Source organism: Gracilinanus agilis, chromosome 6 (assembly GCF_016433145.1).
Source record: "Gracilinanus agilis isolate LMUSP501 chromosome 6, AgileGrace, whole genome shotgun sequence".
In the NCBI taxonomy this organism is placed as follows: domain Eukaryota; kingdom Metazoa; phylum Chordata; class Mammalia; order Didelphimorphia; family Didelphidae; genus Gracilinanus; species Gracilinanus agilis.
In genome coordinates this window covers 220,037,610-220,062,933 of record NC_058135.1, presented here as the reverse complement: position 1 = coordinate 220,062,933, position 25,324 = coordinate 220,037,610, and the positions used below count along the sequence as shown (strand labels likewise).

Here is a 25,324-nt window from a genome sequence, read left to right as displayed (position 1 = left end):
AAATGAGGAGTGACAAGAAGCTTCCCACGGGTTCTCTGATGCGCTCACTACCTCAAGGCTAGTCAATTCCTCCTGGGTTCTCCTCTGGCAATCATCACTCTATTCCTCTAATGCTTTCAGGTTCTCTCGGGTTCTCAGGGTGGAGCTTTAGAGACAACTCTGAGGAGCACCACTTGAAGGCTTTTAAAGTAGCTGATCCCCAGAGTTTCTCTCCAGCAGGTTGAGGGATGAGCTCCCCTGAAGACAGCGATGCTTGCTCTAAAGGAAGGAGCCTAAGGGGCCCCCTTCCTTGCCAGCATGATTTCATCTTTCCATCCTCTATACCAGGGATGGGCCAGATGGGGCCCCCTGAAATGTTCTATCCAGCCATGCAATATTATTCCTAATCTAACAAATACAATGAATAGAATACAGTACAATGAAGCTTTGAAAGAGTTGCCTTAGAAACAGACTGACAGATAAGCCTTTCCTTTCCTTTGGCCCCCTCTTTAAAAAGTTTGCCCATCATTGGTCTACACTGTTACTGGTCAGGAAATCTGTGTCAGACTCTTTCACCCCCAACTCAGCCACAGATGCCCATCTTTCCACCATCCTGCCACTGACACAGCACTGGGTCCCCCCCCCCCCTTCTAAACTCTTCCATCTTAGAATTGATACTGAGTATTAGTTCCAAGGCAAAAGAGCAGTAAGGACTAAGCACTGGGGGTTAAGTGACTTGCCCAGGGTCACACAAGTAGGAAATATCTGAGGGCACATTTGAACCCAGAACCTCTCATCTCTAGGTGTGGTGCTCTATCCACTGAGCCACCTGCCTGCCCTCTAGGTTCCTCTTTCACCAGGAACATCAAAGCCCTCCTGGAACTCTTTTCAGAGCATGGGTACTAGCTATCAAAGGAAGCCATACTGTCCTTTGGCCTTCCTTCCTTTCCTCTTCCTCATACCCTGGCGCCTCTCACTTCTGCCTCATCTCCCATTACTCCCCACAACATACACTAGCCTCTAAGCCAGTGGTTTCCAAACTTTTTTTGGCCTACCGTCCCCAGAAAAAATATTACTTAGCGCCCCTGGAAATTAATTTTTAAAAAATGTTAATAGCAGTTAATAGGAAAGATAAATGCACCTGTGGCCATCACTGCTCTCCTGGATCGCTGCAGCACCCACCAGGCGGCAGTATTGCCCACTTTGGGAATCACTGCTCTAAGAGGTGGTACAGCTGATAGAACATAGGAAGGCCCCAGTCTGAGTCCACAATGACTGTCTGAGTGTCCTTGGGAAAGTCATTTAACCTCTGTCTCAGTTTCCTTATCTGTAAAATGGGGATAAATAGCATCTATCTCTCTGATAGGGAAGATCAAATGAAATCAGAAACTTTACAAACCTCACCCTATGCTGCATGTATGCTACATAAACACTAGCTATTATTATTAATATCAAACTATCAAGACAACTCAAAAATGACTTATCTCACTGACTAAGTCTTCTTTATACATCAGGCACTGGGCTAGTTACTAGGGATAAAAAGAAAAAGGCCAAAACAATCCCTCAAGAGACTGCATGTGCCCCAGTTCTCCAATCATGCCCTTCACTTCACTACGTCCAAGCCCTGCCTGTGTTCCTAGCAGGTCCTGCCTCCTTTCTTGGCCTATCATGTTCCTAAACATTCTCTAAAACACAAATCTAATGGCCCTATGCCCAGCCCCCAAGCCTCCCTTGACTCTTCACTATCAGTCCAGGCCAGAGATGGCCTTTGAATTAATGAGAAAATAATAACTTTATCTTGTAATTCTTGACTGTATTCACCATGTAGGCTGGAGCCTCAGTTATCTGGGTTCACATCCCTCTCTTAGACTGTAAGCTTTGTGATGGCAGAGGTCATAGATTCTCTCTTATTTAAGTTTCGTAGCTTCCTCAAAGCAACAGTGCTTTGCAAATACACAGGCATTTAATCAATGTCTGGGGAACTTGATTTTCAAAGCTTTGCTGGAGAAGAACTCAACCCCATCCTTCCCTCTCTCCTCTGTTATTGCCAGTTTTCCTGAGCTTAAAAAAAATAAACACCTTGTGAAGGAAGCCAGACTGAGAGGCTGGGAGCAGGATGGAGAAATCTTATGGGGAACACAGGCAGAAATCAGGCTTCTGAAACAGGTTCATTTCTGTGCTGCCTGTCTGCCATGAATGGAAATAATCAGTGAAAAACTTTTCATATGAATCTGAATTGCTCCAAGTTAAACTGCCTTAAGTGAAGGAATAACTTTTAAAAAGTCGCCCTGCCAATGCAGTTCTTAAGAATTTAACAGTTCTTCAAGAGATGCAATTCCAGAATGATTCTCGATAATTTAAATTCATCTCTGTCTGATCTCTAATTCAACAATTATATAAAGAATTTCCATGAAACGAACTCAAATCTTCCGATTATTTTGTCACACATCATTACACCTTCCAGAAGAAAGCCTTCTTGGATGTTTGTAGGTTTTAATTATATCAAAAGAAAACAGTGGATTTCATTAGTTATATAACCTATGGGTTGAACTGGGTGGCTACTGAAGTCCCCTGTGACTGAAAAATCCATGTGTTCCCCTATCAGCTTCCCAGATCAACCCTGACTGTGGACCTCCAAGCTGTTAGGGAACAGTGGAAAGCACCAACTCTAGAGACAGAAGATCCAGGTTCAAATCCTGCCTCCAAAACTTACTACCTGTGTGACTTTTGGGCAAGTCATTTTAACCTCCTTGGGCCTCAGTTTCCCTCTCTGTAAAAAAGAGAAAGTCAGAGCAGAGACCTCCAAGGGCCCTCTATGATCCAACACCTCGTACTCACCTGCAGCTCTCTGGGGTATTCACACTCCGAAATGTGCTTGGTGAGGAGGACTCTGATAGGCTCCATTATTTCAGGAAGAGATGGTAGGGTACTGTACATAGCTAAACAGCGTTTAATGAGATTTAAACATACACATATGCAGGATAATCTGCAAGAGAATCACACAGTTAATGGTTTGACAAGCTTGGTTTAAAATATCTGAGAAAAGTTGGTGATCCTAACAGGTGCAATAAGCAGAGAAAGTCCGGCTAATTCCAGAGAATCACTACTCAAGTTTCTGTGCCCTTTCCATGGAATCCTCAGCAGGTTGGGCCACCAAACAGAAAAAACCCAATACTAGAGAGGCCAGAGAGGTAAAAATGGGCAGCATCTGGAAAACTGTGCATATATCCTTGAATAAGAAGGAAAAGACATGGAAAACACAATCAGCCTGAAAAATGTAGATGACTTTCTATTTCCACAGTCAAATAGATGTGCTTCTGATCTACACCAAAGGTTTTTTTTGGAGAAAGGCATAGGACTCCTGAGGAACTTAGGAAGGGTTCCAAAATATCATTGTGCACGAACGTGCATGCATGTTCACAGTGAGGCTGTTGTGGCAGTGACCTGAAATTGGCCAGGTTCATCGGAGCTGCCTCACCACCAGCCTCTGCCAAAAGGTTTGCTGGCTCTTCCCATACTCAGGGATGCCGTGAGGGCAGCAGGCTGAAGAGGCACTGTCCTAAGGTCCTGCGGGCACATGTCCATTTTTAGTTAAGCCAATATTTGCACATCTTCTATCTTTGAGCCTGAGCCTGGGGCCCCAAATTGTGAGAGCAGTTGCATCCAAGTAAATGTCTGTGTTCTAGCAATTAAAGAAGGATCTAGATACTCTAAGCACTCTAGTGGCCTGAGGAAAGAGAAGAATGCCCCTGGACTTATGGTCAGAGAGCCTGGGAGTACACCACCACCACCACCCCCACATGCAAGTTATATGGCATGGGGCAAGTCACTTAATTTCTCTGGGGCTCAGTTTCCTCATCTGTAAAATGGGAAAAGAAACTGCCTTCCATTTTCCATTGTCTACTTCATTTCCACACCATGCTTTTCAGCTTCCTTTTGGGTGTTGTCTTCCTCCATTAGACTGCAAACTCTCTGAGGGCAGAGAACCCTTCTCCCACTTTGTATCCCCAGCCTTAGCGCAGTCCTTGGCACAGAGGAGGTGCTTAATAAATGTTTCAGAACTTGACTTGAACTGGACTACCTCCCCCAGAGCACTGTTGTAAAGAAAGTACTTTGTGAGCATTGTGCTCACCAAACAGGAGGTGTAATCACCACCTGGAAAGTTCCAGATACTACAAAACCCAGTTAATGACTCCAGATCACAACTATACCCCTGCCTTTGCAGCTAGTTATTTTCTTTCAATTCCAAAAAGTCTTTTCTTATTGAAAAGGTTCCTCCACCACCCAGGCTGCCTTATTCCATGTACCTGATATGATTTGTCTCAGATTTACTGCCTTCCTTTAATCCGTTCACCTTACTGAGGGGGAGGCCTTTCTTGGACCACGTGTCCATATCTTCTTTCTCAGACACCAGGAGCAGTTCGGAATTCTTTCCTACTGGTTTGAAAGGATGCACCAGAGTATAACCTACATTTCAAGGCAAAACAGAGACATAAAGAACTGTGTGAACATTATTGGACATAAAAGGCAAACCAAAGGGTCTGAATGCAAATTCAAAATACCAGGACACATGATATTTTCAGAGAAAAACAACTGGGGGTCACGAGGGATAATGTAGCCCCTATGGGAGCTGGAAGTCCTCATGGAGCAAACACACCAGCTGCCCCAGAGGCTCTGACCAGCCTATTTCTAACCCTGCAGTGTTTCTTAGAGACAAAAGGTCTCAGCACTGAGGGCATGTGGGCATGCATGAGAGGGGCTGTTGATGGAGCCTGGAAGAATAGGGGGAATTAAGGTTGTTCATGTTAATATACAATAGAGCACTTGACCATCCTAGTCTCTTGCCGCCTTCTTTCTCTGTACCAGATAAAACACAAGGAAGCAGTATGAGATAATGGAAATAGCCCTGAACTTGACAATATGATTCCCAGTGTTTGGACTGGAAGGGATCTTAGAAGCTATTCAGTACAACTGCTCTTTTATAGATAAGGAAACTAGTCATAAGAGAAACAATTTGATTAAGTCAGAAGACAGGAGTTCAAAACTAGGCTGATGCTTCCTAGATGTGTGACTTAAGCCCTGAACTTCAGTTTTGTAGCCTCATCTATAAAAGGAAAAGAAATAAAAACAACTTCTTTCACCGAGTTTTTGTGAGGAATGTACTAAATGTACCAATGTACTAAAGTGTACTAAAAATGTACTAAAAACAGATTATTAGGGAAAATGGTAGAGAAGCCCAGATCCCCTGTAAACACGCCAACAAAGCTTTAAAATACCCTCGTTAAAAAAGGAATAAGAAGAATTATGTGAAGACTCCCCCAGCCCATCCACGGTATATAGAAGACAGCTGGAATCCTGCAAAAAGCCAGAAGCAGAAAAGCCAGGGCAGGTGGACAATGTAGTACAAAGCAGCCCCAAAGCATTTGGGGATGGTCCTTTCTTAAGAGCTCAGGAAGAGGGCAGACCTAAGCCCAGATACCTAGGAGAAGGGCACAAGGCAGACAAAGATCAGTCTGGGGATAGGCCCAGAGCCCCATGGCAAGAGTTGAACCCTGACGAAAGAGAAAGGAGAAGGGCCCTGTGGAATTCAGGAAGGGGCACAGCCCTGAGTTCAAGCCCCATGGCAATAAGAGAAGGTCCCTGAGCAGAGATCATTGCCAGGGTATACTGAGAGTTCCCACAACACAGAAGAAAAAAGCCTCAGAGATGTCTAGGTAACCCCAGACCAACTCAGCATTCAAGCAATCTAGGGCTGAAAACACTGATGAAGCCAAACTTAGTTGAATTCCTAACTTAAGACCCAAGCACAGCCTTCTACATCCTCTAGCCTTTACCCCAACCTAGACACTAAGGTGGCTGAGATAAGCAAGCCAAGGAAAACATGAATTATTCTGGGTAAATTCCTTGAGCTAAGAGGTGCCTAAATGCTGAGGAAGAGAGCAACTCCACAAGCCCAAGTAGCACCTCAAGAAGAAAAAAGTCTGTTAGATACAAGGCTTACACAAATACCTGGAAGAAATGAAACAAGAGAGAGAGAAAATGGACAGCTCAGGAGGAAGAATGTCCAAGGGAAGTGATACCTTAGAATACACAGTGAGAACCTTTATACTTTTATCCAAGAAATGAATTCTCTTAACTGAGTAAAAAAAGAACTGAATATTAAACATACAAAAGAACAGATGAAAACTCATGTTTTGTGACTTCAAACCTATTGCTCTTTCTAAAACATTTTATTAAAATGTGAAATTGAAAATGGGAGAAGAGCCCAAGCATCACCTGTGAAATGGTAGCCTTCTCTGCCACAGGAAAGGTCCTTGGGGTCCCTTTGTTAGAAACAAGACTCTCACCAATTATGATAATTACAGAAATTGTGTAAATTCAAAAGATAATTTAGAAAATAAAATGAAAATGCCAACATAGAGATTGTAAAATGATAACTTTAATTTTTAGCCTAATGAAGAGACACAGAATTTGACTTAGTGCTTCAGAGAAACTCACCTCGAGTAGCTTTGTTGGGGGTGGCCATGTGAAGCACCCCCGCAAGGAAGTTAATCAGTTCAGGTACAAATCTCTGGGACAAAGAGACGTATTCCAGGAATAAGCAGCACACAAACAGTCCTTTGATGACATCTTGGAGTGACACGACAGGGCACTAATAAAAAGAGCATGGTAAAAAGGCTGGAGTCTCCATTTTAGTTCTAGAAATTGTCAGCAATAGAGGAACATAACAGCAACATTCAGCTGGACGGGCCATTAATAAGAGCCTTTTTTTAATTATAGGGGAAGCTTATATGCTTACTACATATGAACATGGGCCAGTAGGGGAACTTAAGATTGTAATGAAGAATATAAACTTTGTTTTAGCTATTAAAGCCAATGGAGGGAAGCAAAACTAAACAGGAAAATACAGTCATATCAAATGAAGCAACCTTTTTGGGACTTGACCTCTGTTCTGGCCTTTAATCTCTACTTGCAGTAGTTTTTCCAACTTGCATCACAGTGCTCTTTGGAATACAGAGCTTCAGGCCCTGAGCCTGAAACCATTTATTATCCTGATGGTGGCCTCATTACCTAACATTACCTAACAATGGCTGGGGTCTCTTCATGCTTTCGAAGCCTATCTCCTGCACAGGATCACCCCTAGGTGGCATGCAGTGTTCTTTTTTCTTTTTAAACCTTTACCTTCCTATCTTAGAACTGATACAAAGTATCCACTCCAAGGCAGAAGAGAGGTAAGGGTAGGCAATGGGGGTTAAGTGACTTGCCCAGGGTCACACACCTATGAAGTGTCTGAGGCCACATTTGAACCCAGGGCCTCCTGCCTCCAGGCTTAGCTCTGAATTCACTGGGGCAGCTAGCTGACATGCAGGAACTTTAATAGCTAACTGTAATGAGGACCAGGCAGTAAAACCTTGTTATTAGAATATGAACTATGATGCTTTGACTGACATCTTTTCAAAAAGGGATATACGACCAAACCATCTTAGATAAAAGTTAAACATTTCACAACATACCTTGGTCAGTATTTGACTCATGCACACCAGTGCAGGAGTTACTACAGGATGCCAGAAGTCAGAAGTTGGAAATAATATTCCGATAATTTTCAAATAAATGAGCTGAAAAAAATTGATTATTTAAAAAGATGAGATGTAGAAGAATCCAGTTTAAATAAAACACTCAGAATTAGAAATGTTTTTAAATACATAGAAAAACCTGGCATCAAACTGGCTATGGACCTATAGGTCTAGTGTAAATTTTTCTAAACCTTTTATACTCAGTGAAGATCCACTACTTTTTAACTCTTTGGGCAGGAAAAAACCTGAGCCCAGTTACTAAGCAGCCCTTTATCTTTATCTCCTTCCCCTCACCTCCCCCCATAGCCAATTATTTAAAAAGATGCAACTGTTCAGGTGGAAGATTCAAAACCAAGAAAATCAGTGACTAATTCCTATGTGTGGGGTGGGATGTGAAACTAGAAGAGCTATAAGCTGCCATACAAAGGACAAGTTAATTATTCTGTTGAATTAAATGGCCTTGGAGTCCTATGATTAGGAATTTGATAAAAAGCTTGTAAATGTTCTGGACAAATAACCTCATCACACTTGAACTTTGGTTCTCTCCTCCTTAAAATGGGGCCAATAATACTTCTATCTTCCTTAGAGGGACGTTGAAAGGAAAAGGCTATAGAAATCTGATAAGTTCCAGCAGAGATACTGATCAACTATTAAAAAGTTCTTTTTGTCTTTTCAAGGGACAGTTTATCTACCATTAGCATCATCAGAGATTAAATGTTCCTTGCTTTATACTGGAGAGAACACATTTCTGGTGAGAACGGCAACAGCCTGGCAGCCAGGATGGCCCTGAGAATGGCTGATGGGCTACCAGGTCTCTTGTATACTATTAGACACCTCCCCCTTCCCACACCTTGCAAAGACAGCAGCATGGCCCATGTATCATATTTTTTAAATTCTAGACTTGTATATTATATTACAGAATGACAAGAGCAGCCAAAAGGCTAGTCTTGAACACCCAAATTAAGCCTGCTCTGTTTGGCTCAACAGAATAGAACGAGAATCAAAAGAGAACATTATAGAGAATGTGATTTTGGCCCAAGCGATGGGAAAACATCTTAAAAACTGCAAGTAGTGACATCTCTGCCCTGGAAGTCTTCAGGGAAGGCTGGATAGTCACTTATGGATGAGAATGTAGATGGGATTCCTCGCTTGGGGAGCAGCTGGGCTCCTGCCCTATTAATTCCCTTCCAGCTCCTCCATTCTTTCATTCTTTGTACTTGGGGAGCTGGATCTACAGAAGGAAAACCACTTGTACTCCCTTCCTTTTCTACTAACCATTTCTGTATACTTATTTCTCTCCTTTCAAATAGAATCTGGAACGAGAGTGATTTCCACCTTTTCTTAGCCTAGAGGCACTCACTTTCTTAAGGATTGTTACTGATCGTTGTCCTCTCTTCATAGAACAGTTTATCCCACATAACTGAGTAATGAGGAGCACAGGGCTCACCTTCAGGGGCTTCTTATTAGTAAACCAGACATAATGAAAAAACTGCGTTTTAGAGCTATAATGCTCTGAAGCCTTACCGTGGGAGTCAGAAGTACAAGAAACCTTAGATCCCTGTATGATCTAAAGGAAGGAAATGAGGTCCAGAAAGGGGAAGGCATTTACCCAAGGTCACACCAGTTACTCATATGTGAATCTAGCTAGATCTTCTGACTAATAAGGCTTTTCCATTACATACAACAGCTGCTCTTGGCTATCTTGGTTACTTACATGAACAGTTCTTTAGTTTGCAACTGCAGCCTTTATTTAAAAAACACGATAACAAGCCTTGGACCCCTGATGGCAAACCTACGACACATGCGTCAGCACTGACACTGTAGCAATTTTCAAAGACACGCAGCTGCATGTAGCCGCATACAGAGAAGTATGGGGCCACATGCTGAGGATGGAACATTTGCTGTAGTGTAGTATAGACACTCTGTGCCAGAGGTCTGTAGGCCAAAACAATTGTCAATAAGCAGGTAAGTTAAATAATTCGTTTTTGGTTTATTAAATACAGTTATATATTATAATTATACATTTTTGTTATTTAAACTACAAATATCATGGAATTATGGCTTTTTCTCAAAGTGACACACCACTAAAGTTATGCTTGTTTTTTGGGCGAATTTTGACACACCAAGTTCAAAAGGTTGCCCATCACTGTCTTAGACCCTACAAGGAGTAAAAACAACCCCATTCCTCCCTCCCTGGGGGATGTCAGGGTCAGTTCCACCAGCAGTCAGAAAAGTCATAGACACGGGGGGCAGCTGGGTGGCTCAGTGGATTGAGAATCAGGCCTAGAGATGGGAGGTCCTAGGTTCAAATCAGGCCTCAGACACTTCCCAGCTGTGTGACCCTGGGCAAGTCACTTAACCCCCATTGCCTAGCTAGCCCTTAACACTCGTCTGCCTTAGAACCAATGCACAGTACTGATTCTAAGACGGAAGGCAAGGGCTTAAAAAAAAAAGTCACAGACACTGCTATGTCTGTTTCTCACTGTTACCTTAGCATTCTTCTTCTCCCTATGTTTATTTAATTTCTATTTTCTTTACAGAAGGGTCAAATATCCCTAGTATTTGACTTTCCCTGAGCAGTGCAGCCTCATGAACCACGACCTGGACCTGAAGCCAGAAGACATGGGCTAGATTTCCTGCCAAGCTACTTCTGAGATGTATGACCTTCAGCAAGTTCATATCTCTTAGCTTCTTCCTCTCTAAAATGAAGGAAAAATCTATCCAGGTGACTTCTAAAGTCCTTAAATTCTAGAATTCTGCTTTTGGATAATGGCTTCATTTTTAAATAAATCTAGTTTATCCTCCTCAAGATTAGTGGGGCTTACTTAGGGTAGGCAATGATTTCAATGTTTATGATATTGTAGTACACTGTTTTCCCAGGACAACTTATTAAGATATAAATTTGGTCATTCAGCCACAGGTGCCAACAAGCTGTAAAACCTAATTTCTAACCTTAGCTTTGCAGTACTCCCCAAGAAATCTCATGAAATCATTAAAAAGAAAAACATAAAGAAGGCTTAAATTTTATTTATGAAACAAATACATGCAATTCAGCATATTAAAATATTGAAAGGCAAGACAGAGGCACTGTAAAATTATCTTAAAGATAATGCCTCAACCACCAAGAAAGTGGGGGGCCAATGGAGTGGTCTGATAATATAGGAAATTATCAATAATTGCTAATTGATCTGAGTTATCTAATAAGCCAGTATTTTTTTTTTTGCCAATCTGTCAATACTTTAGAGGACATCAGGGAATAAGTTAATATAAATACACATTAAAGTTGCCATTAAAACACAAGGGCTTTTGATCTATAACAATCATATGCAAGTCTGAGGTACATTGTGCACAACTATATCAAGAGGACAGTCATTAATGGTGGTTCAGATATTCCTAATATTGCTCTTATTGAGAAAGAGAGGCTAGGTCTTAGACATGTTTTTGACCATTAGTAAAATAAGTTAATTCAGACTTAAGGGAGATGATGTGGTCTAAAGAAAAAACAACTGAACCTAGAGTGAGAAAAATTGGGAGTTTTGAGTGAAGAAGACATCAACTTACTTACTAGCAAGTCTCTCTCACCCTTTTTAGTGAAATGGGGATATATTAGTGCATACGATCTAAATGATCCTCCCCTGAGAGCCTACTCTGATGCCCTAACTTAGGGTGGTGGTGATCTTGGAGGAGGAAAGGGTCAAAGAACAAGCCTGGTAGAAGTGGCCATGCTGATAAGGCTTTCCCTAGAGTGGTTATAAATAAAGCACTTGGTCAACTTTTATTTTGGTCAAGGTCTAGGATTCCAATGGTGTGTGGTGGTGCTACAGAACTAAGTGATCATTAGCATGATGGGTTGTTTTAATTCTATTTGGCATCAAAATGAGAACAAGGCCCTGTTGATTATGAATCAATTTGAGGCTCTTTTAAAAATTAAAAACATTTTAGTTGTCTGTACGTGAAAAATTCTCCCAGGTCTTATTCTACTCCTTTTTTTTTTTTCAGATTATTCATGAAGCCCTGGGGACTACACAAACCCTAGAAGTAATGCCACATTGTATTCTAATAATTAGCCTTTTTGTGAAATGTAAAATAGAACTTAATGTCTAAGTTGTATATTATGGGAAAAATAACCAATTTAACTCAATAGAACATGTTACTTACCACATCTAATCCCGGAAATGCTGCACGGCCTTTGATTTCAATCATTTCTTCCATTTCATGCACAACGTCTCTGAGGACAAATTTAACAGAGCTGCTTGCAAATTCAGGAAACATCTGGCAAAGATTGTACAACTGCCTGTTAACCAGAAACACAAGTCATCATTCAACTACTCCAGATAGTAAAACCAAGAGAAAAAACAAGCCTCATGGCAACACCAGTGTCAAAACTACCTGCTAGTTCTCCCTGACTGAATTTCACATCAAACTCTTGTTAAGAGTTAGAACTGGTGGATCTTGGCCAAAGTAACTTTTTTCATATTCTGCTATGTTTTGTGGGGATCAAGACCATAACTTTTCTCGAAGCATTTTCTAAGAAGTCATTTTCCTTTACAGAGTCTAACAACAACAAAAAAACCAGGTAAGATACTCAATAAATTGAAAGCATCTTAATGCTGTGGAAGTCAGTAGATGTGTCCTTAAGGTCAGATTTGGCCACTCAACTCACTATGTGGATTATGGGCAATTTTTTCCTCTCTCTGGTATTTGGCTTCCTCCTCTGTAAAATAAAAGCATTGTATCAGATGCTCCATAAGATCCTTTTCTTAGTCTAATAGATTTTTAAGTCCTTAAGGGGCATAGATAACCTCTTATATTTGTGGTCCCACAAACCCTTACCTCTCAGACCTTTTATAATATCTCAAATGTATTTTTGATGGTTATAAAGATGATAAAAATTCTCAGAAGATTCCATTCTAAGTCAATGTAATATCAGGTGTTACTTAAACAGCTAAACTGTCAATAGTTTTTAGATCTTTTGGAGCCATAGTAACCAAATCCTCATTGTTCTAAAGATGACAAAAATTCTCAGATTTCATTCTGTTTCAATCAATATAATACTGTGTTCACTTACACAATGAATTTATCAATAGTTTTTAGATCTGGTGGAATCATAGTAGCCAAATCCCCAATGTACTCCAAAAGGAAGCCAAACAGTTTCTGTAAGAACAATTAGAAAATGGTACACCGATTAGTATTAAAAGGAAAATAATTCTCACCCAGTTTAAATTCTATCAGTACCCAGGGTTTCTATCTAAAAACATGTGGACAGACATCAAGGGAAGAGAAAGCCTTTGCAACGTCAAGGTTCATGTCTAAAGTAACCGCAATATATTTAGGGAAATCAAAAGGGGATTTCCCTTAGAAGGAAAGTAACTTGGCCAATATTGTATGTCTCAGGTTTCCTGACTCCCAGTTGTAGTCACTGGAATATATCAAAATATTCAAAGAGAGAAGGTGAGAGTACCTTTAGGCTTAGAAAACCATTGTGTCAGAATAGAATTGCAGTAAAAGAACTGAGGGCCACCCAGGATGAGGAGAGTGGGACTGGATGTTCTTCTGTCAACAAGGTACCTTCTCTTCCCTCCTCATTTCATCTTCCCTTTCTCTTACTCTTCCCTGATTGTCATCAACTCCTAGAACGTATTCCAGAGTTAGACATCATCTAGTCTAACCACCTCAACTTACACAGGTGACAGATGTGGCCAGGGAGGAAAAGGGCTTGCTCGAGGTAGCAGAGCTAATTGGTAACAGAGCTATACCTATGGTAGGCTGAGGCCTGCCTGGAATTCTTTCCATTACTTTGACCTAACTCTCCTCTTCCGCCTACCCAACAAAATGGTCAGCAAGCATTTACTGAGCACCTTTGCCTTAAGCTAGGTCAGTTCCTGGCAGGCAAGGAACACAGATAGAGAGAATGAACATTAGACAGAAGTACTGCCTTTCAGAAACTAACAATCTAAGAAGATAAGACCAACAAAAATAAAACAATTTAGAACATTGTAAGACACTATGCCTAAGTGTTAAATTTTGTGATATAGATTCCATGCTACAGAAATCTGTAGAAGGAGATTGAGGCAGACTAGTCCAGAAGTTAATACTGGCTGCTTTAGGGATTTTTTTTGGTTGCTGAGGGATTTTCCTTTTTTTTTTTTTTTTGGTCTGACCTTAGATGCTGCTAATTACTAAATTGAAGATTTCTTTTGGATAAGGGTCACATCTTTTATGACATGTACTTTAGTCTGGATGCTGGAGTTAGCTGTTTAATGCTTTAAAGCAGTGGTTCCCAAACTTTTTTGGCCTACTGCCCCCTTTCCAGAAAAAATATTATTTAACCCCTTGGAAATTAATTTTTTTTAAATTTTAATAGCAATTAATAGGGAAGATAAATGCACCTGTGGCCATCACCACCTCCCTGGATTGCTGTAGCACCCACCAGGGGGTGGTGGCACCCACTTTGGGAATCACTGCTTTAAAGCAAGGTATCTTCTTCAGTTTTTTCCTCTACAGGAAGGTGATAATGATGATAACACCTGCCTTAATTCATTCAATAACTGCACTGTATGAACATCTGTATGACAAAACTATCAATGACTGCACAATGAAGATCTGTATGACAAAACTATTGTGAAAGTAGTTCAGAAAAAAAAATTGCTGGACTACATCTGTTTCACCCAATAAGTCCCATACTTTCCTATCTCTCTGCCTTTCTTTGCTATGCCGTCCATCCATTGGAAACATTCTTTCCCTGTACAATGCCTGCCAAAACCCTGTCCCCCTTTAAGGGCCACTGCCTAACCTGATTCTCCCCAACCCTCACATGGTATGTGATTTCCTTCTTCCAAACCACTACACCTTTAGTGATCGGTGTCACTAGTCATAATCTGTTTTTTCTAAGTGTGTGGGTATTTGTCTATCCCTATTATACTGTGATTTAACTCAAGGGCAGGAATTGTGCCTGTATATTGCCTACAGCATTTAGATCAGCATCCTGCACATTTCCAAACTGGCTGGCATGAATGGTTAGAGTAGAGCATGAACTATGACATAACAATAGTAATAAAAATGACAGACATTTATATAATACTTAAATGTTTTCAATGTGAAGACTGGAGCCTTACAAAAACTCCTAAGAGGTAGCAACGATAGATGTGATTACCTTCATTTTACCAAAAAAACAAACAAACAAAACCCCCTCAAAAAACCCCAGCTAATATAAAAGAATGTCTGCCCTTTGATCTAGCCATACCATTGTTGGGTTTGTACCCCAAAGAGATCATAAATAAACAGACTTGTACGAAAATATTTATAGCCGCACTTTTTGTGGTGGCAAAAAACTGGAAAAGGAGGGTATGCCCTTCAGTTGGGGAATGGCTGAACAAATTGTGGTATTTGTTGGTGATGGAATGCTATTGTGCTCAAAGGAATAATAAACTCGAGGAATTCCATGTGAACTGGAAAGACCTCCAAGAAATGATGCAGAGCGAAAAGAAGCAGAGCCAGAAGAACATTGTACACAGAGACTGATATACTGTGGTACAATCGAACATAATGGACTTCTGTACTGGCAGCAATGCAATGACCCAGGACAATTCTGAGGGATTTAAGGAAAAGAATGCTACCCACATTCAGAGGAAGAACTACAGGAGAGGAAACACATAAGAAAGGCAGCTGCTTGAATAGATGGGTTGAAGCGGACATGATTGGGAATTTTGATTTGAAACTACCACACCAATGCAATGATCAACAATTTGTAAATAGGTCTTGATTGATGACACATGTTAAAACTAGTGGAAATGCGCATTGGCCATGGGTGGGGGGAGGGTGAGGGGTGAAGGGGAAAGTAGGAGCATGAATCATGTAACCATGTTAACTTTTCTAAAAAATGAACACTAATAAACGCTAATGCCTAAGTTTTGGAGGTCCCACTGGACTCCAAGTCCATCACAGTTAAAGTGATGATATTGAGGACAAAGTGATAGGTTCAATCTGTGTAGGTTTCCAGTTCACAGAATTTTATGTTAAGAATCCAAAGGGCTCTTACATCACTTAGCAAAAAATAGAAACTGATAGCCCAAGGAAGTGAAGTGATTTACCCAAGGTCCCCCATGTTAAAAAGTTATATAGAACCAATATTTGATCCAAGGCCCTCTAACTCCCAATCCATTGATCTCTATCATTGTGAGTTAATTTTGAAGTTTATTCACTAGTGAGATCAGAATGGCTGAAACAGAGGATTTATTGTGAGAAAGAGTAAAAGGAGAATTGGATAGAGCCAGACTGAGAAGAGTTCCATAAATGGGACAGAGGAATTTGGATTGAATCAGATGATAATGAAAGATTCTAAGCAAGGGGTAATAGGTTAGAAGGAATTTAGAAAGATACATATAGCAACAGTGCATAGGATGCATTGGAAAGAAACTAGAGACCAGAAGACCATTTAATAATTCAGGAATAAGATCCATGGGACTTGAATAGAAACAGGACAAGTCTGAGAAAAAACTGGAAGGGAAAACAAAAGGATCCTTGGTGGTTAAGGGGATATAGAAGAGTCAAAAATGAGTGGTGCTTGAGTAAATTGTAGAATCTGAGTACATATGACAATGAAAACCGAATCACCACGGCCCCTAGTGTTGTGCTGTACACTCAATCAGAACTAACTGATACTGATCCCAGTGGTATGGAGGGATTTGTCCACTCTTTGGTATAGCATCACCACTCCAGATAAGAGCAGTGTTATGAATGGAGCCATAAGATGTCACTAGAGTCCTTCAAAGCCCTCCAATTCCAAATATATAGACATACTTGTAATTTTGCTTTGTTTCCCACAGCAAGACTTGGATGGTTGCATTTCTGAATTCTCTCGATCACCACAAGCTGCTGTTCTGTTGATTTTCCTGACAGCAAAGACTTAAGTTCCTCATAGGAATCAGGAGCTATAAAAAATAACCCAAAATGTTTCATAAACAGTATAGCCTAAAAGCAAATGAAAACACTGTTTCTTTTGAGAAAATAGAATCATACTTAACACAGTGAAAGTTTAATTTCCTTTAAAAACAGTGTGGTACAGTGGGAAAAGAACTGGCTCTGATTCTGATTCTTACTACCTATGTATGTGACAGCAAGAAGTCACTTAAGCTTCCTAGGATTTGGTGTCCTCATCTATAAAATAAACTTTGTATCTGAGGCGCCTTCCAGTTCCAGATTTGTGATCCTCTCAAGTTATTTCCTTTGGCAAATTTTAAATTTAAAACACAGCTAGGAGGTGCAACAGATAGAGTACTGGATCTAGAGTCAGGAAGGCTCATCTTCCTGAGTTCAAATTTGGCCTCAGACCCTTACTAACTATGTGACCCTGGGCAAGTCATTTAATTATGTTTGCCTCAGTTCCTCATCTATAAAAGTGAGTAAATAAAGAATGACAAACTACTCCAGTATCTTTGCCAAGAAAACCTCAAATGAGATCACAGAGCTGAACACAACTGAAAAATACAACAAAAATTGTTTTAAAGGATTTAATGTTTGCTACTTGTTTATCTTAAGGAAATCTTGAAGCTTATTTTAAGTTTATATTAACTTTTATGGATGTAAAAATCTTATTAAAGGAATGATCCCCAAATATTTTCCCAGAACCATTTTAAGAGTTCAAAGAGGAGACTGTACTAAAGTTCAAAGGATCATAGTAATGAGAAATGGAAGGGCCTTTAGAGACAGTCCATTAAAGTGAAGTGACCCCACCAATGCCCAAAGATATTAAGGAAAGAACATGGATTCAGAACCAGGTTGTCCAATACATATCTGTATCCAAATAAATCCAGTTTTCTTTTAACCATGTCATACCACCACTGTGCACTTATCCCTAATACTGACTCAGAACTAGTTTGAGAGTCAGGTTAGTTTGAAGTGGAAGTGGAGATTTGTTGTAAGTAGTAAGGACCCCAGCTTTGATGGAGCAGAATGTACAAAACAGGACACAGCCAATTTTCAGACTGGATGGAGAGCAAGAGTCAGAATGTGGATGGCCCCAAATGCCAGAATAATGACAGACATGATAGAAGAGGAAAAGACTAAACCTCTAGCCTATGTAAAAGGTGTCACTTTTGAAAACCTTTTGGTTTGGATGTAGGATATCACTGGTACAGGGACCTGTCAGTGAAAAATCTCCTTTATCAATGCAGACTGAAACTTGTTCTCCAACTTAAAAGTCTCAGAGAGCTGTCTGGGTCAAGAAAGGCTAACTGGCTTGCCCAGGGTTACATGGTCAGTATGAGGAATAGACAGGACTAGAATTCGAGCCTTGACTACAAGGCCTGATCTCTAGCTATTAAGCCACATTATTAAGCCTCTCTCTGAAACCATCTAAAAAGATGACTGCTTCGACTCTCCTCTATATATTGCTTCTCTCAACTTTGGCTTTTTTTATTTCACCGATTTCTTTTTACCATTCCCGAACCACAATAAATGCTATTTATTGTAGATGAGCCACTATATGGATGGAGGCAGTGAAGAATAGATAGCATAATCTGAGATAGAGAGTTCCTATTCACTGGGCCAAAGCACAATTTGGATTAGTAATCATCTAGATGACATCACCAGGGAATTTTTTGAGTCACCTATGAGAAATTTTCTATCTATACAAATAAATCTGGCTCTTACAGTAGGAGACTAAAAGAGAAGTTCATCAAAGGAGGGTCTACATTCCATGACTATACACTGGATTCAGTGGCAGTTTGCTTGGACAGAGCCTCTTTGCTAACAATCTTATTCCACATACCACAAAAATTGTTTTTGCCTGACAGTATTAACTAGGAAATGATTGTGGAGGGTCTTACCCAAGAAGAGCCTGGTCCTCACTGGCCTAGTAACTGACCCATTGATGGTGACCTACAGTCATGTAGGAACCAGACTTTCATTCCAGAATTTCTTTATCACTAACTAGTCCCCAACAGCTCAAAGTGTGAGAACATGAAGCCCCTAAAATGGTAGGTATGGCTTTACGTTCTTACCCAAGTAGACACCCTGCTCACCAGTATAAAGGGCAAATCAAATGGGTAAATATCCACCCAGCTAAAGACTTCTATAAGGTGCCATGAAGAGGTCTGAAGCTATTGACATGAAACCAAAATAAAAAGTAGGTTATCTCTTTTGTAATTTGATTCTTTTCCTTTCCAGATATCCAAGATGAAGTGTAGTGAACTAATGAAATGCAAGCTTTTGCTAAGGCATTGAAGATATAAGAAAAACCCAGTTGTTTGCCTACCAGCAAATGTATATGGGAGTTCAGATCTAGCGGCTTCTATCATTGCTTTTTGGTTGCCACCCCTTGAATTTTTTTCGGGTGTTCGAATTTGCTTTTTCTTTTGATTCTCAGGTACAGTGTCTTCTTCCTCACTGGCCTCGTTAGATTCAAGGTCAGAGTGGTTATCTGGAGCATCACTTTCTTCTGAATCCTCAGTATCTGGCTCTTGATCCTCTTCCCCTTCACTGTCTTCTTCTTGGACTTTTCCCTCCTCGTTAGGGTCATCTATTTCTTGATTTATCTTCCCATCCTTAAGAAAGAAAACAAAAAAAAACCCAGTCATTTACAAGCAGCAGGCGCAACAACTAAGACAAAAGAGCAGAGATGAGAGCCAGAGCACAATGTAGCCTCCACAGGGCACAATTAAAGCTGAGGTGAAGCATTATTTGCACCCACTCCCAAAAGAGAATCCAGTGCGATGACTCTCGCTTCATTTTCAGACTCTTCCTTATGTTCTTCTTTTCTCCACACAATATCCAGGAGCCAATAGAAAGTTCTGTTTGGCCTTTAAAGTCCTTTGTAACTGACCTATTCCTACTGCTCTGGCCTCCCTACTATTTCTTGCACAAACGTCTTTAGTGTCCCTCCCTCCTCCTAGCACTTAGCACAGTACTTGGCACATAGTAAGTGCTAACTTGACCTGACCTGATGGGCTTGTTGCAAGGGAGACATGAATAAAGAGAGGCAGAGGGAAGGAGCTGGCAGTCAGCTCTGAGGCTGCATGAGCAGAGGCCAGAACAAGGGAGCTTACAGGCTGGCATATATAAGGAATATGGAGCTCAGTTTTGGGTGCCCCACTTGATGAGGAATGCTGACAAGCAAGAACGGAACAAGCAATCAGGATTGAGAGGGGATCTGGAGGAAGGGACTGGGATGTTTAACTTTGGAAAGAAAGATCTCAAGGGAATCACAATCCTCTTTTCAAGTATTTTAAGGGTTGTCATAAGGAAGATGATGAAACTTAACCTGCTTTGACTGTGACTAAGACCAAGGAATAGACAGAATTTGCTTTTGACAGATGGACTTAAAAAAAAATTCCCCTATATGAGCAATGTGAATTCATGCTGAGGCAGAGCATGGTTACTTGTTAGGATTTATGCTTCAGAAAAAAGGGCATCAATGACCTCTAACATCTCTTCTCATACTAAAGTTCCATGATTCAAAATCCCTTTCCTGACTGTTTCAAGGAGAATATTTTTCAGAATTGTGGTAATTGCTAGAATATAAGTTTTTTGCAGGCAGAAGCTTTTTTTAAAAAACTCCAGTGCTTGAGGGAGATTAGGTAGTCAATAATCACTAAAATGAATTATAGCTATTCAATTTTACATTAAGTGACATTAAAAACACTACCTATAGCTACCTACCTAAATTATGAGTACTACCATATTAAAATAGGCTTAAAGATAAGCCACTCATCTATGATAAGCAACAGCTGAAGTGAACAAATGAATAGGAAAAAATGCTGATTTCACTGATCTTACTTTCTGTGAACCTTCTCCAGGGAGGTGAGGTACACAGGTGTAATTACCATCTTCCCAGTAATGTTTTGACATCTGATTATATCAGTAAACATCTATAACATAGCACTATGCAGAACCTGCCATTTTAAAGAAAAAACAAAGAGTTGCCTTAAAAAAATATAACATTAAAATGAATTCACTAGACAAAAACATCATTGTGATTTTTTAAACCACTTAAGATGATGAAAACCCAAATCTCTTACTTTATAAGAAAGTAAACGCCGATCATCTTTATCCAGAACAAAGCCATCATTTAAATCATCTGCTGACATGTGCTTTGGTTTCTTACTCTTTTCATCTTCCTCCTTTCCAAGCATTCGGCGTAGTCTATCAGCCTGCCCCAAACAAAAACAATAAAAAACTGCTTATTGGACAAGACACAAAATCCCAAGTACCTTGTTGTGAGCATGAAGTTGCTGAATGAATGATTAAAAAGGTTTTGCTATGTTGTAGAGCAGTGGTTCCCAAACTTTTTTGGCCTGCTGCCCCCTTTCCAGAAAAAATATTACTTAGCCCCCTGGAAATTAATTTTTTTAAAATTTTAATAGCAATTAAAGGAAAGATAAATGCACCTGTGGTCATCACCGCCCCCCTGGATCGCTGTAGCACCCACGGGGGGAAGGGGGATGGTGCCCATTTTGGGAATCACTGTTGTAGGGTGACTCATTGCACTGCTGGAAGGTGGTAAAAGACAGCTGGAACACTCATGATTGTATACTCTCCTCAACTCTGGATTCCCTTGTTCTGTGGATGCATGCTTTATAAATGTTTTCTACTTAGGTTCCTTCAACAAAGCTAACAAATGTATCATTAGTCTTATATGCAAGGTGTTAGGGCATATCCTATTTACCAAATAAAATGTAGTTTTCTTTGTAGTTGAAGGTCTTATGGCTTTAGTTTCTGTAGAAACATTTTCATATCCATTAAAAACATGCAACAGATATTGTGATCTTTGGAGTCAACTACAGCAATCTCTGACTGAATGTGTATGTATCTCTAGCAAACTAGATAGATATGTGTATATACACACATGTATGTGTGCACAGACATCTCGACAGGCATATTTACATATACATTTATGTAAGAATGTCTATACATGTATGTGCAAATATATGTGTGTGCATGCACATATGTGTGCTTATACATATATACATACTGAGTACACAGAGTAAATGTGCTTGAAATAAAAAATTATCTCTTCTAAATATATTAAATAATGTTATTGATAAAATACAATGTATATTTTCAGATTGTAAACTAATATTATTTAAACCTACTTCTGGGCCTCAATGAAGTTACTAAAGTATCTAAAAGCCGAATTCTCAGTCTTTATCATTTTCTTTAAAAACCTTTTATGGGTACAAAAGAGAAATGGGAATGGTTTTATGAGATAAATGTAAGCACTTCACTTTCTGCTGCTAATGTTCAGCTTCTTTGAACTGGAGAAGATCAGCGCCATTAGTTCTCAGGCCACGACAAAAACAACAAGGCAAGAATCAGTGCAGTTTGGGGTACCTCCAGCTTTCTGAGTCGGGCTTGCTCCTCTTTGGCCAATTCCTCCTCAGTCTTCATCCTGTCTGAGGGCTGCGCCTTCATTTCAAATCCGAGCTCACGGACCATTATGTCATATGTATCAGGCTAAGAGAAAACAAGCTCTTTCGGTTAGAAGCCCTTGATCTTCAGAGACCTCTGCCAACAGACGTCTGGCAACAGTTAGCCATGGCTGGGACCAGGTCTGGAAGCAGCCAAGCCACATCTAACTCTCTTCTGCCAGAAGAAAAACTATCATAATAGCACTCCAGGATTTAAAAAAATCAAAGAAAAGGTCTTGTAAGACTAGAAAATCCCTTTTAATACATGTAGATTAACAAAAATACAGTTCACTTGAAAATAAAGATATTTGCACATGAAATTTAGAACTATTCTAGAGCTGGAAGGGACCTTTTGGGCTGTTGTATGGCTAATGTATGGGAAATCTGTTAAAAATGACAAGAGGAAAGACCTCCAGGAACTGATATGGAGCAAAAGGAGCAGAACCAGGAGAACATTGTACACAGAGACTGATACATTATGGCACAATTGAATAGAAGAGACTTCTCTACTAGCAGCAACGTATGATCCAGGACAATCCAGAGGAATTTATGAGAAAGAACTGTGGGAACAGAAATGCAGCAAAAAAAAAAAAATTATGATTGATCACATGGTTTGATGGGGATATGATTGGGGATGTTGACTTTAAATGATCACCATATTGCAAATATTAATAATAAGGAAATAGATTTTGAACAATGATACATGTATAACCTATTTGAATTGCTCATCAGCTCAGGGAGGGGGAAGGATAGATCATGTAACCATGGGAAAATACTCCTAATTAATTAATTAATTTTAAAAATAAAAGAAAAGAATGACAAGAAGGATAGCATTGTCTCACATCTCACTTGCTAAGAAGGAATTATGAAGAGTCAGGTGAAATCAAGGCCTGGCCACATAAGAGTTGTTTTCTAAGAGTAGCTAATCAATTTAAGAAAACACTGTTATTTAACTGGGAGTAAAGAAAGAGTATTTAAGAAACAATAGGATGTTTTAAAATGTATTTGAGAAGGAATTTATTTGTGTATTAGAAAAGACTTGAGGACCAATTTGGAAAAAAAAAATTACACTGAAACTTCTCCTAAATCCAGAAATCAGGCCATTTTGGGGGGCAGTAAAATATACCCATGTGATAAGTATTGAAAATAATTTCACTAGCAAGATGTCAAGAATTTAATTTTTAAAAATGGACAGGCCAGCCAGAGGGCAGCTAGATTGCTCAGCAAACTGAGAGCCAGGCCTTGAGACAGGAGGTCCCAGATTCAAATATGGTCTCAAACGCCTCCTAGCTGTGTGACCCTGGGCAAGTCACTTAACCCCCATTGCCTAGCCCTTATTACTCTTCTGCTTTGGAACTAATAGAGAGTATTGATTCTAAGACAGAAGGTAAGAGTTTTTTTAAAAATGGACAAAGTTAGAACCCAAGACAAATAATGAAAGTCAAAAGAAACCACACCCAGATGTCCCGGTCCATTTCCCATCTTATTTCCCATTTTTTATTTTCAGATATATGAAAAAGCTCTAGCCAAAATAAACCACTCCCTGTCTACTCTACATCCAGGGTTCCTTACCTTGGTGCTTTGTTTCTGCCATTCCTTAGGCCTAGAATAGCTTTCCTACCCTGTCCCCACCTTTGCCTACTGAAATCCTCGAGACTCAGTTCAAATGTCACCTTTTCCATCCTCTCCTGATCCCTCTAGTTGGAAATGTGTTTTGCATCCTCAGATTTTAAACAGTTCTTTGTAGATTTCTCACTCTTCCCATATTCCATTCTGCACTGATGACCTCATATTTGCACATATTTCACATTCCTTGTCTTATTTATTTTGTATACAGGTCCCTAATAAATGGTGGTAAAATGAATGCCTTGATTAAAGAAAAAAGGAATAGCGCTCACTTTGATGGCCTTAACAATCTGCCACTGGCTGAAACAATTAGAAGACATTCAGTTCAGTATTTAATGAAATGTTTTGTCTCCTACCTTAGGTTTCTCTTCTTTTTCCTTTTTTTCCCATTTGGGGGTTTTGTGAGATAGCAGAAACTGGATTTCTTTCCAGTCACTGTCCAATTTCTCAGTGAGTTCAAGGGCATTTTCTCGTTGAGCTTGTCTTTCACGCTAGGAAAAAAAAACCAAACACTTTATATCATTAGTATTCAACTTCAGACTAAATGTTCCAGTTTTAAGCAAAAAAGAAATAGTCCAAAGCCAACATAGGACAACAAAAACATAGATAGTGTAAGTTGATATTTGTTTCTAAAAATACAAATTAAATTAATTAATACACTTTTTAAAATCCATACCTTATTTAAAATGCTCTATCTCTGCTTATGAAAAACAATACAGTTCCATTAAGGCCCCTTCAAAAACCACCTCCTCCATTGTTAATTTTTCTGTAATCTCTTTTTCCTAGTCTCCACCATCCAATAGAAGCAGCAGTATGGAAAGAGCATCAAATTTGGAGTCACAAGACCTGGACTGAAATCTCAAGATTTGTGTGACAAGTCACCGTAACCTTCCTGCAACTCGATTTTCCTCACTTGCAAAATGAAGGGGATATAATTTCATAGCAAACCAGTTGTAAACCCTATATCCTAAGTGTCCTCTACTGCCTCTGAATAGAGTACTTTATTTGTATTTCATGCATTCATGCATCATGCTCTATTTTGTATCACATAGTTTCTCATGAAAATAGTTTATCTCCCTTTCAAGACAGAATGTGCTCCTTCCAATGATGTAGATGGCAGCCTCTCCAAATCTGCCTATCTGTAAGATTCTTATCTGTTTACTTGCAAAACTTCAATACACCCAACATACTGGAAGATCTGCTTTCTCTAGATTTTTGAGAGGATCAGCAGGACACTTGGGCTGTTTATCTGTCATTCTCTGTTCTTGACACATGACCAGCACAGCTTGTTTTCCTACCTTCCTGACAGCCTTTACTTCTTTTTCCCTGGGGAGTTCCTCACTAGTTTTAAGTTACAGGATGCTGGCACCCACTTCTCTACCACCTTCTGGGCAATATTCATTTTTATTTCTTTAGAGACAATGATAATCCATGTCATGCTGCCATATACAGTATCAGCTTCTTTTGGTTCAATTCTGGGTATAATTTTCCTATCCAAATACATGGAGCAACAGACATTCTTCATTCACAAGTAGATGTGGATAAAGCATTTGAGAAGATGGGCAGACCAAACTGTTTTGAGTTAAAAAGTTCTTCCAGGAGGCTCCACGGTGTCCTGGGGCTGATGTCATCACCACAGGGTCATTTGCAAATAGGAATATTTGAAGGACCTCACTATCCACAAGGAATCTCTCTCCAACCTGGACTTCCTTCCTCTCAATGACAAATAGCTTCAATAAA

At 39.8% G+C, this 25,324-nt stretch overlaps 1 protein-coding gene across 1 annotated transcript in view; it reads right to left on the bottom strand.

Moving 5' to 3' along the window:
• Positions 1-25,324, bottom strand: part of NOP14 (NOP14 nucleolar protein) — a 53,905-nt gene that overhangs the window by 2,463 nt on the left and 26,118 nt on the right. The window contains exons 5-15 of the mRNA XM_044680755.1: positions 23,941-24,075; positions 21,882-22,004; positions 20,570-20,701; positions 18,808-19,096; positions 16,353-16,483; positions 12,622-12,707; positions 11,712-11,847; positions 7,494-7,595; positions 6,478-6,631; positions 4,287-4,446; positions 2,818-2,965 (exon numbers count right to left, since the gene is read on the bottom strand). Of these exons, the coding sequence (XP_044536690.1) occupies positions 2,818-2,965; positions 4,287-4,446; positions 6,478-6,631; positions 7,494-7,595; positions 11,712-11,847; positions 12,622-12,707; positions 16,353-16,483; positions 18,808-19,096; positions 20,570-20,701; positions 21,882-22,004; positions 23,941-24,075 (1,596 nt within the window). The remainder of the gene's footprint in view (positions 1-2,817; positions 2,966-4,286; positions 4,447-6,477; positions 6,632-7,493; positions 7,596-11,711; positions 11,848-12,621; positions 12,708-16,352; positions 16,484-18,807; positions 19,097-20,569; positions 20,702-21,881; positions 22,005-23,940; positions 24,076-25,324) is intronic.